This window comes from Lepisosteus platostomus, chromosome 4 (genome assembly GCF_059453375.1).
Source record: "Lepisosteus platostomus isolate fLepPlt1 chromosome 4, fLepPlt1.hap1, whole genome shotgun sequence".
NCBI lineage: Eukaryota > Metazoa > Chordata > Actinopteri > Semionotiformes > Lepisosteidae > Lepisosteus > Lepisosteus platostomus.
This window is the reverse complement of record NC_142614.1, coordinates 41388234-41404038: the sequence shown is the minus strand read 5'-3', so window position 1 is coordinate 41404038 and position 15805 is coordinate 41388234. Positions and strand designations below refer to the sequence as shown.

At 34.2% G+C, this 15805-nt stretch overlaps 1 protein-coding gene across 7 annotated transcripts in view; it reads left to right on the top strand.

The window, feature by feature from the left end:
- Window positions 1-3889: 3889 nt before the first annotated feature.
- Window positions 3890-15805, top strand: part of wdfy3 (WD repeat and FYVE domain containing 3) — a 160513-nt gene continuing 148597 nt past the window's right edge. For 4 of the 7 annotated variants that reach the window (XM_088629499.1, XM_088629497.1, XM_088629496.1 and 1 more), the window contains exon 1: window positions 14764-14935. In XM_088629499.1, the coding sequence (XP_088485625.1) occupies window positions 14907-14935 (29 nt within the window). In that variant the 5' untranslated portion in view covers window positions 14764-14906. Of the gene's footprint in view, window positions 4093-14763; window positions 14936-15805 lie in introns of those variants that run through there. The other 3 variants (XM_088629500.1, XM_088629495.1, XM_088629498.1) reach the window with 2 other exon arrangements.

Genomic DNA, 15805 nt, shown 5'->3' with positions numbered 1-15805 from the left:
CCTGATGGGTTGAAATTGGCATTCTTTTTATTGTCTTATGCTCTATACAATGTAACTGTAGAAGCAAAAACAGACATCTGGAGTGATGTTGCTTGTAAGTGAAAATCACATTTTATGTTTATTTCGCTACCTTATTAGGCTAAGGATGAAACTGTAATGTCAGAAAGTACTGTATTTTTTATGATTAGGAACTAATGGCTGTGCTACCCAAAAACTGATAAAATGATCAATTGAAGATCCACTTTCTCTTATTTAGTTAATATTTTTCCCAAACAACAAAAAAATATATAATTCTGATGGCATTGTAGTACATTGTACAGCATGTCTCTAATTTCTCCATCAGGTGTCAGGATTGTGATGCGCACAACAAAGTCCTTTGTTTTTTAAGTCCATTAGCTGCATCCTCAACATATTTCATGCCAGTCATAACTTGTAAAATATTTACAGAAGGACACCAAATGTATATTATAAGTAAAAAGTAAAATAACAACTGTGAAAGCCTCCAACAGTCTGGATGCCACACTGCTGTGAGGGGGAACCTTCTTTAATCCTGCACTACAGAACTTCCAGGTATTTTCAGTATCAAAAGGATCAACAAAGGACAGTTGACTTATATTTTTGTGTATACCAATTTCCTGTTTGTTGTATCTATCAGGGTAAAAAAATCTCTCTTTTATTTAGTGATGTACTGCTTGGAATAGGGAAAAGGTTTGCCTTTTGTTAAGCATATGTTTCAGTGAGTATTGAGGGAAACTGAGACTTTCTGTTATAAGAAACAGGTTTTCTCTTTTCCATATGTGGTATTTGTGCCTCAGTTGCAGGACAATGTTCTATGTACTTGTGTCTGTAAAACATAATGCTGGTTCTCACAGATTTGTAAATATCAGTACAGAAAAGTAGTGAATGTTGTGTGTCTGTATATTTTTATGCCAAGCCAGAAGTCTATAATTGTTGACTTTCATAATTTGCTTGCAAAGCAAACTGGTGTTAGGACTTTATTTAATTGTTTTTATAGTTCTAATATCCCCTTTTTCAATTGTACATACTTTATAACCCTTCTGTATTTTCTAATTTTGAATCAAATAAATTGAACCTCTGATTGACCCTGAAGCTACAAAAAATGCCAGGGATTAAATCTGTGTTTTACAGGACAGGAATATGTATGATTTCCTAAATATCTTACTGATATCCATTGTATTCATTACATTAAGAAATGACTCCCATCATTTTATAATGACTCATATATATTTATATACTTTGTACATACAGACACTGCCCTTGAAGTGTTTGTAATGTTATCTGAGGTGGCAGCTTTAGTTAAAAATGTCATGACCAAGAATAAAAAATCTAACTTAGATTGCATTAAGTTAGAGGAATGACATCATTACTCTGCAACAAGCATATTAATGTATTTAAATTTTTGTAATTCAGCAACGATTGATGTAATTGATCTGAACTAGAGATAGTTTCCATCTCTTTTTTGTACTAAAAGATTAGCTTCATCCTCATTTGTAACCTTTACTTTCATCTGTGATCATGTCTATATGTTTAATATATTTCTGCATTGTATGACAAGTAATGTTTAACTATGAATAATATATATAAGTAATATTTGAACATCACTAGTCTACACTTTAGTTTGGATTTTTTTGTAAAATTATAGCTTTAACTTTATATCACATTTTCAGATTTTGTTAAATATAGAGGAATTTCCCGATATATTTTTAAAAGAAAACTTTTAAATTATTAATATAAGTAGATCAGAAATTATCATTGATGTCACAAATTATAGTAAAATGTACATGAACAGAAAAAAAAACTAACTAATTCAATCCTAAAATCATTGTCATTGGCTGTGTAGCATTAAAGTCATGCCGGTTACTAAATTTAAATACAGTATGTATACAATATATATGTACAGTACTGCACATCTAAACCTCAGAGTGAGCCAGGAAACATCAAGAACCCAAGAGTGAAGTGGCCATTTGGTTTTTGCTCACATTCACTTGTAAATTGTGGACATATATAAATATTTGTGGTTGCCAAATTCTTGTGGAATGTAATAATGTGTGGCCGGGTTGTCCTCCTTTCAGTGACTAAAGACATGGTTACTTAATAATTTATGTTTATAATCTCAAGGCTTGATTAACCCCCCTTTTCTATTCTTTCACTCTAGAAAGCTGTCAAAAAGGCATAATCTGTAAAATGAATCACCAGCATCTTTACTTGTAAACATATCTTAATACAGCATTTTTTTTCACAGTCTAAAATGTTCTGGCAGGCTCAAGACACTTGTGCAATAATCATATGATACATCTAAGCTGCTTTCCTGTTTACTTAGAATAGCTGTTAGTTATTAACACCAGGCTCTATGATTCTGCTCCAAAACAAAAATGAAAAACAGCCTCATTGTGCCATGAATTAATTCTGTAAAGCCTGTCTGGTAAACAAAATGCTTGTCTTATGTTGCTTTACATGCTTTTAAAGGCATGTAAAAATAAAATCAATTTTATTAACCTTATTTTGTAAATCTTATTTACTTTCTTAAAGGTTGTGTTTATGTTTCATTTATAAAGAGATGAAGATGTCATAAATATGTTATTGTCAGGTTGAAGAGCGGGATGGGAGTGGTAGGGGGCTGGGTTGTGGTGGGCACCTTACAGAAGATTCAACCACCTACTGGAAGTGTGAGCGTTTTTGGATGGGGCCAGGACAAGGTCTGGATTTGGGAGCTATACAATGAGGATTAGGAAAGTGACAAGAGAGAAGCTGCCAACTGAATAATTCTTGATTAAAGATCAAGGGTAGCTAAATGAAGAAATGTATGCAGAAAATTGATTTATTGTAGTGGAGATCATCCCTTAAGATTTACTTACATTTTACCTATTCCTTAATACTCAGATTATCAGGCCTGGAAGCACTAAGTGCTGCTTTGGATGAGCTACGCTTGTTGAGATACTACTTGTGAACATGAAGTGTGATTTGCTATTGAGAAAAATGGACAATGTAAAAATAGAAATGCCACAAGTTCCTCACCACCAGTTTTCACACGACCAATGAACTTCACATTAACCAGTACTCAAGTGCATTTGGAGAACTGAAAACAGCAAAACATGTGACAAAAATGGATAATAATGTAAATGCAATAAATTTCAACATCAATATAAGTGAAAAACTGGATACGGTATAACACATATATACATCTAAACACCTCCCTTCAGTCATGCTTAAATAATTTGCAAAAAAACCCATTTGCAACTGTGTACATTTTAGTTTAACATTCTTCTTGAAAGTGTTTAGATCCAAGTGTTAACTGTATAAAAGCACAAGATAAAACCAACCAATCAATTAATCATGATTTTATATGGCACGTTTTGGAGGTGAGAAACAAACAAACAAAAAAACAAAACAAGCAAAGAAATTCTCTGTAGATTTAAGAAATTCCTTAAAACCACCCAAATAACAAAATGTCACTTTCAGTAACAGACAAAAATGAAATTATACAGTATGTGTATCATTATCCCTTCTTAAAAATACCTTTTTGTTAAACACTATTCAAATACATATACTGTTTAAATAACATGCATTTCTTTTGAAATAATATAATTCATATATGACATAAATGACATTTTATGCTGTATCTGTCGTTAAAGATTTTTGTGTTAGTCAATACAATTATGTATTTTCCTGGATGAATGGTAATACTGATATAAGGTTTTAATTTAGGTTAAGGGCAGAACCTATACATTATAGCCACATTTTTAACCGGCAGCAGATGTCAGTGTTTTCCTTATGTGTATTTCAAGAGCCTATTCCCTCATCGACAACCAGTGCCACTGGTACACAGAGGGTTGTGCTGTGTTACCCAGAATGCAGTGAAGGAGCAGTGCTGGAGCTGGCTGTGTTGTTGGGATGTTGAGGATTAAAGATGGCCACCAGCAGGCGGAGCAGGGACAGTAGGCACTTCGGGATTACGGCATTATTTATTTTATATGGATGAAAAGAGGACTAGAAAGACGTCATTAATAGCCTACAAATACACCATCCTTTTCCTTATCCCTGTTCCTTGTCGACATAAACACCGATTAACTGGTGAGTTGACAGTCGTAATATCTATATTGGTAGCTGTTTCACAGAAGAGGGGGTACTGAAATAATGCCAACATCCTCTCCCATTCCAAAAAAAAAGGAGAAAGTGCATTTGCTGCGTTTGAATCATTTGTGATCTGGTGATTAATACCATAATGGAAAAGCAATTGAGACCTTGGAGTTTTTATTATTAGTAGGTTACATAGAAACGTTATTTTGGACCAGGAAGTGCCATTTTGTCTAGTTTTTCTTTATGATTATTTGCCGGTTTGTGTTCGGTCGAGGGTTACTGTACAGGCCGTTTACGTTAAAGGTCGACAAACATCTAAGGGCGAGGGAAATTGCAACCACCTTTCTATCTGACGATTTAAAACCGCAGCGGCTGTTGCAGGAATAAGACTAGCTGCGTTGGTCTTGACGTTAAGGGTGGGACGAACAATGTGAAGAAATATAGTGCAATAACTACACTAAGACTATACAGACAAAACTGTGTACTTAGGCTAAGTCGATATGTATATATTTCTTTATTGTACAGATCAAGTAAAATGTCCTTTGGTTTGTCGTAATACGCAGAGAAATATTCCTCGATGTTCGGGCTACTGTAACTTGCATTTGAATCTTGTAGGCATTGTTGCCGCTGCTATTGTACTTAGTTCAGAAGAGCCTTTCTTTTCACTGATGACGTGCTTGGTAAATATGTACATATATAAAATAAATAAAACTGGTATATCCCTTGTGTTATGAATTCGAATATGGCGTTTGGAGATCGCATGGATTACGATGAAGAGAAATAAGCACACTGGTTTTGCGGAACTCAGCCCTGCTCGATTGGTATGAAAGTGATGCATTTTTATTATTGGACGAAATACAGACAAAAATGGCCCAACTTGTCAGATTTGCACATCATCTAGTGAAATGGTGAATTCATTCGATAGTTGAGTTACCTACAGCCGTGAACGGTATAGGTTTGATTTCTGACTAAAGAATTCCTTAATGTAAGCAAGATTTGATAATGTAAGCAAGGTAAAGCTGAAGAAATAACGTGCGTTTTTAGTACTATTTAGTAGTTTTAATTACACTGCAACAAATTCTCTGCCGGTGAATCATGTCAACCCCTGTATTAAAATTATTTGGTCTCCTTATTGACTGTATTAAAAATGTGCTCAATTAAATTCCATGGTTAAACATTGCAGCAATGAAAACTTTTACGTGGAGGAATATTTGTGCTATATATATACTAAAGCCAGCAAAAACGAATAGTCTTTAAAAACGTGGATGGTTTTCATGGTCCGTTGGTTGCCTTCATTACATACTGGTATTGTACTCACAATGCCTAGAGCAGTAATTGTGGTTCTTAGGTCTTAGTAACAAATTACCATTCTTGTTTGCCTATTGTAGCCACATTTAAAACAGGTGAAGGAAAACAATGGCAATTTCAGATTGTAGTCTAGGTAAATAGTGCTGGCCCACTTTGTCAACTTAAAATATTGAAAGTATTAGACACTACTGTTTTAATTTTTCATCTTTTAAAATTAAAATATTTAATCTTATATATTAAATGTTATCTTATAACAAATTGTATGAGAATGAAAAAAAATCTGAACAGTGGCAGTGACCATTTTAATACAGAAGTTAAAATTTAAAGAACTGCTTCAGTTCTTAATTTGCTGCACTTTGTGGAATGAAGCAGTAAAACAGAATGCTTGTGTAATGAGTCTTTGCCTTTTTCAAAACCTCATGATTTACTTTTTTTTTAATTTCAAGTTAGACACTGATGTGTGGAAACTGTCCTTTCAGTTCTCTAATTTGAGGTCCTTCTTTACTGCAAATGTGTGGTCCCGTTGCCATTCTTTCATATCTCTTTGATACTGAATCTTATGCTGTAAATCTGAGAGGATAAAATGAAGTGTGCAACCTCCTTGCAGTTAAAAAAAAAGTCAGATGTTGTTGTTTATAAGCACATTAAGAAGCCATGCACCTTTCTTACAGTACACCTAGTCTTGAATAAGTCATACTGTGGCTTCTTGTGGTATCATTCTTGTCACTTAACTGATCAAGGTTTGATCTAATTTGGAATCTTCTTTTCTAATGGACAAAAAATAAGTTGCATCTCACAGAAGACAAAAAACGTACAGATAAAGCATGCGCGTATGATAAAATCATGTAGTGTTCACATTTCATTTAATAGCAATAGAAGGGAGAACAAATTTGACAAGTGTTTCTCAGACTCTTGCCAAGTTTTCTTTTTGACTCTTTGGCTCCTCTTGTAGTGTGCATTATTTCTCTGAGTGGTCTTTAAATTGCTGCATGCTCCACTGGTCCTTTTTAAGATTCGGCACATGATGTATTGAATATTGTTCAATTAGTTATTGAACCAAAACCTGATTAGAATTCTTTGAGATAATTTTAAATAAAATACGTTTTTTTTAAAGCGAGACTTTGGGAAGTTTACAAATATCAGTTAGACAAGCAGTGGTTCTAAAATGTGCACGCCTGAACTATTAAGGCAAGAATAGATAAGAAGTGATTGTTTCTAGTAATTTAAAAATATTTTAGATGACTGTTAAAAGATACGTAGTTTGTTTCTTAATAGTGTGTTCTTTAATTATTCTACAGGTTTATGATTAATTTGTGGTATTATATGCTAGTGAAGAGCAGTGTTATTCTAATAATAACATTGTTATATGTGATTGTTAAGGTGTATAGACTTAACATAGGGTTTACCTGAAAAACCACCTGCTAGTCTTATAGAAATGTATTGGAAGGAATCATGTGTGATCTCTATAGTTCTACTGTACATGTTTTAAAAATAGCATTACAATTTGTGCAAGACCCAGCTACTTTTAGAGGTTTAAGTCTTAATTCTGGGAGTTTATTAGCAGCACCTGACTCTGGAAATGTAGTTCTGAAAATATAATCTCAGTCCAGAAATACAAAATGTTCTGAAGAAATGTATTTTAGTTTATTATTGGAATTTATCTCCAGTTTCTCATCACTGAAGAAAGATGTTTTTATGACCTGGTTTGTCCAAGGTCCTGCAGAGTGTGGGGATAGGCAAAGATATTTAATCTTATATGCGTAATTTTGCATCTTGAAAAATACTCAGAACTCTCCTTTACACACCTCATGTAGCCATGTGTAGTCTGCACAAACTGTGGAAATACAAAAAGATAAGCAAATGCAGTGACATTGAATGAAGAAATTGAGTACAAAGTTGTAACTTTACTTCATGCTTCAGTGATGAAGATAAAGATCTGACTCTCTCAAATGCTGGCATTTAGTATAATTCTAATTCACAGCTTAGTCCTTGGGTGTAATTTCCCAGTTTCAGTGAAATGTGGAAAATAGTTGTCTTTTAATGATTAATCAAATAATATGTGTTCATATTAAATGCATACTCTAGATAATAAATGATATCAGCATTAAAGAGTAAAATGATATTTCCTAAATATTGTCTAATCTTCAAGAGGTTTGGAAGTAGAGGTTAGGGCTCTGGAGGGTCATAGGTTCCAATCCTGGATGGGATGCTGATGTTCTCCCTTTGAGTAAGATACTTCACTCAGATTGCTGTACCAGTGAATCACCGGATTGTCATTGTAAATTGATTCTCATTTGACTTATCTGGTAAAATAAAGGACTGAAAGAATTTTCGTGGAGCTGTGCTGTATTCAGTATATGGTAGTGTGTTTTGTACATGATACCAAACAATGTCACTTGAGTAAAGGAAACTACTGCAAATGTTACCCGTTTAAGTTCAATGAAATCGGTAAAAAATGCAGTCATTTCAGATGTATCGTTAATGTTGAGTCTGGAGTGATGGACGATGTGGACAGAAACATTTTAAACAGGAATGTGTAAATTTCACATGCTTACATCTTTAAAAAAAATAACAGATGCTTTGCAACACAAGATTTGGGATAGTTAAATATATTGAACAGGCTATGTATTAAGTGTTTATTTAAAGGATTGGCAGGGATGACACGTCTTGTTGACACTACTTCAGTGGCTTTATTTGTCTTGTTTGCCAAAAATGTCATTTTAGTTTCATTAGGCATTTTTATTAGACAGTGTATATAACTTCCTAAGGCACAGGTTGCAGTTCCTACTGTTACACTAGGGAGCCAGACGGGATTGGTGCTTCCTTTTCTTAGCTTTGCACAGTTTGTGATATACACTGCCATCCAAATGTATTGAGACAGTGAAGTCAAAATGGCTATTTTTGCTGTATATTTAAGTAATATGGATTTGAGATGAAAAGATGAGTATGTATAGAATGTCAGAATAATTGTATCGACTATTAATGTATAGCATATCACATTTATTTCTGGGTATTTCTGTGCATATGTGCCTTAACATTTTTGAATAATACCATTCCCCCCATTTTAGGTAAGCATAAATATTGGGACAAATTATCTTAAAGTTAATTAAAATAGTATAAAACTTAGGGTTTGGTTGCAAATCCTTTGCAAGCAATTACTACTTCAAGCCTGTGACCCATTGACATCACCAAACTCTTGGTTCATTTGAGATGCTTTGCCAAGCTTTTGCTGCAGCCATTTTCAGTTGCTGTTTGTTTTGGGGCTATAGTCATTAGTAACATCATCAATAAAGATGAGTGACCTAGTTCCAGAGGTGGTCATGCATGCTCAAGCCATTGTCTGCAGTTCATTCCTTTCTCCTCATTATCACCTTGCTATCACTTTGGTAGAGGTTTATCTTTGTCTCATCTCTCCATAACAGTTTGTTCCAGAACTCTTCTCTGGTTCATCTCTGTACTCTTTAGCAAACTGCAATCTGTCCTTTCTATTTTTGGAGGTGATGAGAGGTTTGCATCTTATGGTATAGCCTTTATGATTCAACTATTTAAGTCTTCTGTGAACAGTAGGTTGTGATACCTTCACCTCTGCACTGTGAAAGTTGTTTCAGAGCCAGCTGTTTTAGAGTTTTTCTTCACAGCTTTCATACATTTTCATCAGCTGTAGTTGTCTCAGTCGATCTGGTTGTTGCCGATTACAACTAGTGGTTTCTTTCTTTTTCATGATATTCCAATTTTTCTGTGCTCAGGTTCTGTGCTATGATTGAATTCTTTTCTTTCAGCATCCAAATTGTTTGCTTTTCTTTCATAGACAGTTTTCTAGTCTTCATGTTGGTTTAGGCCTACTGATTCTAAAGGCAGACACTAAAGGGAAGAGCAAAGGCTAAATCCATCAATACACATTCACCGCTCCTTTATGTGTACACAGGTAGTGCAGGAATCACCTGGCTACAAGAAATATCTGGTGGCTAATTGTCCAAATATTAATGCACACCTGAATTGCGGGAATTGAACACAGAAAGTGCTATTATTCTACAATGGTACCACATATAAGCACTGAAATACCCAGAAATAAGAGGTGTCATTCTGTACTTTTGGTTCATATTCATCTTTTCATCTCACATCAGATTTGCTTGAGTATACATCAAAAATAGCAAATTTGGCTTTACTGTCCCAATAATTACAGATATATATTTTTTTCTATATTAAGTTAATATGACATATGTGCCATTATATTTTTCATTCTTTCAAACTCCTTCCACATCCCAAGTTTTAAAATTGATAATCTACTTGGCTCATTGCCTTGTGACTGCACAGGAGGGAGAAGAATGGTGATGCATTACCCAGTACATGTGCTGTAAAACTGTGTACAATATTTTACAATATTGCACACTCCATGACTCCTACAGCAGACTTATCAAGCAATGGAGGAGTAATGGAGCTCTCGGTGACACCACTGCAAGCTACAGAGGTCACTGTTTCATCGCACACCAATGATACACTGGCCAGGTGAAACCCACTGAGTTGCAGTGCTGCTTGAGGAATCCTGATCAGAGTTGCATAATGATGTAGCTCAGACTCAAACCAGTGATATTCTTTCCTAAATGACCCCTTAGGGTCCTGTGATTGTCATTTTTCTTAACTGAAAATAATGGTCAATAATGGTAAATCTCATATCTCTGGTGGGGGGGAAAAAAAATTCATGTTAAAACTTGCATACTTCTTGTTTTTTGTTTTTCAAGTAACAGATTTTTGTTATTTTATGTTTTTAAATTTGGGATTTAATTATACAGGGGTATCAGCATGTGGACTTATATTATTAGCATTTAATAAAATAAAAAACATTGCTTTGGCTTCCTCAGTTATGATTGCTTTTTTGTAAAGTGCGGATATGAGTTTCATCAGTGGTCTTGTTAACAGTTTATCAAGAAAAAATATCACCAATCTTTAATCTTATCTTTTAATTTATCTTTAATAAAGCCAGTTCACTTATACAGTCTTGAGTCAACTAAACAAATAGAACATTTTTAATTTGAAAACTTAATGGAAAGTAAGGATGACTGGTGTCCCTTGTTGGTCAGGTATTTGTTGTTGGGCTATTCAGCACTCACAGAAGAGCTGTGAACATCCTATCTGTCTTCTTTTGACTTCAGTGTTTGGAGTCAACATTTGAAATCTAAAGAACATTTTGGTAAAAGCATGCAGTTCTGAAGCTGAAAGAAAAGAAAATCAGAACAATAAAACAGAAATTGGGCATATCAAAATCAATAATTTGGGTTATACCGAAGAAGAAAGAAACTACCAATTAGGTACCAATTAGCAAAGACGAACATCTGCAGTTGATGATGGAAAAATTATCAGAGCTGTAAAAGAAAACATTAAAGCAACTGTCAGTGAAATCACCAACAAATGCAAGAGTGCCAGGCTTAAAGTATCAAACTTAACTTACTTCTTAAATAAAAAACAGCTTTTTTGAAAATAAAGAATCATCAATTATGATTCTTTAGTAAACCAGAATTTTTGAATTAGCTGCAGTGTAGCCAATAAGCTTGTTTTGTCACTGCAGAACTTCACCTCAGAACTGAAATGAAACGCACATGTCATCTGAGAGACATATTGTTAAGGTGGTCGTTTGCTTTTGCAGTATCATCCTCTACAGTCGCTAAACAGAGACAGAAACAGTGGATCTTGTGTTTCTCTTGGTGTACAGATACAGAACCTGCTTCTAGGACCCAGTTCTACTGGTCTTTGGTGAACAAAGTGGGTTATTGTTGTATATGCAGACAGAGAGTCCTGTAGTCTGTGCTACAAAACTCTTTTAAGTTCAAAGTTCAGTTCAAAATAGCAGTTTCTTGCACTGCTATTGTCACTGAGTGGCAAAGTCTGTATTCAAAGCATGGAGAGTAAGTTAAATCAAATTAAGGTTTTGGGTTTGTAATAATGTAATGCCAATGCCATATTTAAACACTTTACATTTTTTAAAGGAAGATGAAGAAGAGCAAGAGGAGTGATATGCTTATTGACATTCAATGACTTCATGCCTTTGCAAGTCCTTGAAAAGACAGACCTTTTGCAGTGGCTAGATTCTCGATATAAACTGAGACAAAAGCACTTTACAAAAAGTGCCATTTTTAAATTGTTAGAAAAACAACAGATTTCTGGTGTCATTGATTAAATTTAGCCAGATAGAGCAGCAGTACTCAACAATTTTGTCTTACATTTATTAAAATACATATATAGATAGGATTTACTTGTTTAGTGAACCAGTGTGGAGGGAGTTATGAATATTGAGTTGATATTGTACAAGCACTACATGGATATATGTAATAGGAAAAATACATTGGCACCAATATTTTTGCTTTAGACGGAATAGAGATTCTTACGTTTTGGTCCTGTAAATTACTTATTGCCCTTTCTAAAATCCTTCTGTGGCTTCAGGTGTTGCGTTTTCCAGTATCATAAAAATGAGACGTTTGTAAATATAGCTAACGCCTCTATATTTTTTTTAAGTTGTACATTTTGAGACAGGTTGTGATTTCAGCAGCACCTGACTCTTTGTGTCTCAAAAAGTCATGGGTCCTGCCATCATTGTCCTTATTTTGCAGTGCAGGATTTGTCAGGTTTACCAGGATGGGAGGTCCATTGCCAACTGCTGCAAAGATTCAGCTGTTTAGATTGGTTTGAGAATTGGTATATTGCGCAAAGGCAGTTTTTGATGTTTGCTTTGTGCCAGCTGGAGTGGATGGCATAAATACTTCTAAATCTACTTCCGTTTTGGCATTCAAATAGTAAGTGGACTACACTACAAAACTAGGGAAGAAATAGACATGAATATGTGTACGCATGTCATCTCTGAATTTTGTCATTTAATAATGCCTTATCCAGCAATGTGGTAAGAATTCTGCAGCTAAAAAGGTTTTTATTTTTTGTCTTTAGCCACAGTAATTCTTGAAATAATAGTTATGGTTGTGGGAAGCTGAAATTCTGCTGGGTATGTGGGACTTGAAGATGCATACTTGAAACAAACCCGAAAACTTAATGTGCATAAATAAGGGTTACCTGCTGTCTTGCTAATGATACAGAGCAAAACTAAACAATAAAAAGTTGTAAGCTAGGCTGATCTTTCTTTTTTAGCTTCTTTCTGATCTGTATATTCTGAAATACACAGTTCAGATCTATAGTCTGTCAAAACAACTGTTGTTAAAAACTAGTTATAACTTATCTATGTCTCACATCTACATTACTAACTGTACTCTGAATAATTTACATGATAATAATATTATTGAAATACTTTTAATTGTCTTCTGTAATCCACTGGGGGAGCCGGAACAGCTGAATTCCTGACCAATTCTATTCCTCTTCTTAAATACTATTCATCACATTCCCAGGAACACCACGATGTACTGAACTAGGCTCAAGCCTCACTTAATGGCCAGACTTTCCCTTGATTTGGAAAGTATATGTCCCTTGTCTCCTTGTTGTCCTACTAAAATGTCTTACATGGCTAAACTGGTGCCCAGTTTCCAAATATAATCGGCAGTACTCAACAACGCTACAGTCTATGGAGAATTCAAATTAAATCCATGAATACATTATAGAGACAAAATGCTCAATTCACTCTGGATGTATCATTCATCACCTAACTCAGCTCCATAACAAAATACTTCCATGACGTTTTCCATTAATCCTCTTAAACCCTTCAGACTATTTCAAATTAGGACTGCAGGCTGGCTGCTGATGTTAAATCACAAGATTAAAATATCTACTCATCTGCGATCTAAACTCTCTAAAGTTATATTTCTCGGAATATTACCTGACTGCTGTAATATCCTAACCTCTGATCCTGTGAATGTTCCATTATTCAAAGCCCCAATCAAATGAACCAATTTTTAACCAGTGGAAGTTCTCTAGAACTAACAATGAAATGCTCTTTTATTGTAAAGGAATCACTAAAGCCTGTCTCTAGTCTTGTTGTCAAGAGATCCTTCATGATCTGTGAAGTAGATTCGCAATTATCTAGTAAATATAATTTATGTAAGAGATATATAACTTATTTGAGAAACAAAATAGTATTACATAACATTTAAATAATGGTATTAGAATAAAAGTCAATGTTGGGAGCATAATCTGCGTTGTTTATTTTGTGCTGTTTTTTGTTCGTCTTTATCAAGTAAAGCAGTTTTAGTTCCTTTGAGATGAAACATACTACCAAAAATAAAGTAATGATAAATATGACCAATATGTTGGTTTGTTTTAAACAAAGGAGTATAAGATTAAAAATTGGGATCTCAAAAAGGCCCAATTGAATCTCTTCTCAGATCACTGAAATGAACAAAATAATTTCATAAGGAATTTTCAGAACCAAGATTGTGGGATTCCTTAAGATGAATTCACTAAATTTGAGGTTGTTCTGATTATTGTACATAAAATAATCTTAGTACATAAAATAGAAATCAGAAAATACTTCATTTGAAAATAACAGTTTTGCTTAGTTACAAAATAAACTATAAATCTTAGAGGTCCAGCCTTCTAAAGTAGGATAGTTTCTAACTTGTGTTATTAAATTATTGGTATGTAATGAGGTGCCTGTTGAATATCAGTTTCACTTTACTTCCACTTAGATTTTTCAGGTTTGTAATCCATCTAAAAGAGTTACATGGGCCAAATGGCCTTTACTTGTTTCTAACCTGTCTAATTTTCTTAAAAAAATAAAGCTTCTGAAAAGACTTCTCTTTCTCCCATTAAAGTGAAAAGCAGAGTTTTGCTTATGTTGCAATGCTGGTACAATATAATTACCTGAGCCATTTCCTCTCATACTCTTTAGGGACATCATTGCAAAAGATTGCACTGTTGGAATCAGAAGAGCAATGTAATGTCATAATTAAGCAAGTATAACTTGCTTTATTAACCGTATACAGTTTGAAAGTGCAGAAGTAGGATTTTTTCACTCAACGCTTGCCCAACATGGGTTTTAAATCTGTGAAACATAAATTATTACATTTTTGTCTCCAGTTAAAACTGATTATTATGCCCTTTATCAGATACTGTACATAACCTAAAAATAACTCATGATTATGCACTTTGCTACAATATTATAGAGTATGTAAATTAAAATCCAAAGACTTTTGCAGACCCCGGTTTTGTGCATAATCCTTGCAGCTGATATGCAGTATATAAATTGTATAATTTCATGAAGAGACTGCTTCAGTGCCCCCCTTTCTCACTCTTATTAAGACGCAGATGGTACCTTCCAATCCTGGTGTGACTGAGTGCCACCCCTTCCCCCGCCCCTCTCCTAATTGTTGATGGATGCATTAGCTGTGCCAGTTCCTATGAACATTGGCACAATAGTTTCCTTGGTGCACGAAGCAAAATGCTGAGGTTTTTCGCCAGCTCTCCTCAGAGAAAGCTTGTTTAATCACAGATTGGAGCAGACTTAAAGAATCCAGGCCTCTCTACTGTTGTGTGTTTGGAGTGTCCTACAGCAGTGGAGCCATTTTAAAATGCTTGCTGGGCATAGGGATAACAGTAGGTATGGAATATGGTGCTGATATGTGAGTTTTATGTAGCTGTCGCATTATCTTGTCCATTATGTGAAATGGCAACTCAGGACTCAACAAACTCTTGGAATATTTGATGAATGAGTGTATTTCATTGTTTTTACTGGTGCTTTTAACATTTCTTTATGTGATGTGGCGTCATTATGTCTAGTCTTTTTACTTATGCTACAGTTAGATTCTAGTACCTTATTGCTATCTGAAAGTATGTATTGACATCTGAAATGTGCATTAAAACAGCAATTATCTTTGTAAGAATGGAAAAGTTTATTTTAGTAAAAACTGCAATTGTATTTCCATATTAGGCTTTAAGCTAAAATTTGTATACTTTTAGAGTATGTGTGATACTCTTGGTAATCCACACCATCTTTGCCATATTACTCAGATAAAGTCCTGTTCTTATTCTTTTTTCTATTTCCAGTAGTTTTCCAAAATCTTTTTATTTTCTGTGGTATTCACATTTGATGTTTAGAATATGTGCATTATTGAAACTGTATGAAGGCTTTACTGCATCTATTTTCCTAGAGTGAAGTTGAATTTACACCTGCTGAAGTATGTGAGATTAATTAATTACTGTAAATGCCAAAGCATACCTAGCATACAAATTGTTATTCACATAATGATGTCAAATCACTGTGTGCCTTTTGGTCTTTGAAACTAGAATTTTTCTGACTGTATTACTGCGTAGACTAGGTTTACAGCATGTGACAATTATTTCGTTCTTACATTCATATTTTTGGGAGCCATCTTTCACAATGTTCTTATAATATTTGAAGAATGAAGACTGATAAAAATGTAATGTTTTTTTTAAATTATTGTTGAAGTCACTCATGGTATATTTATGC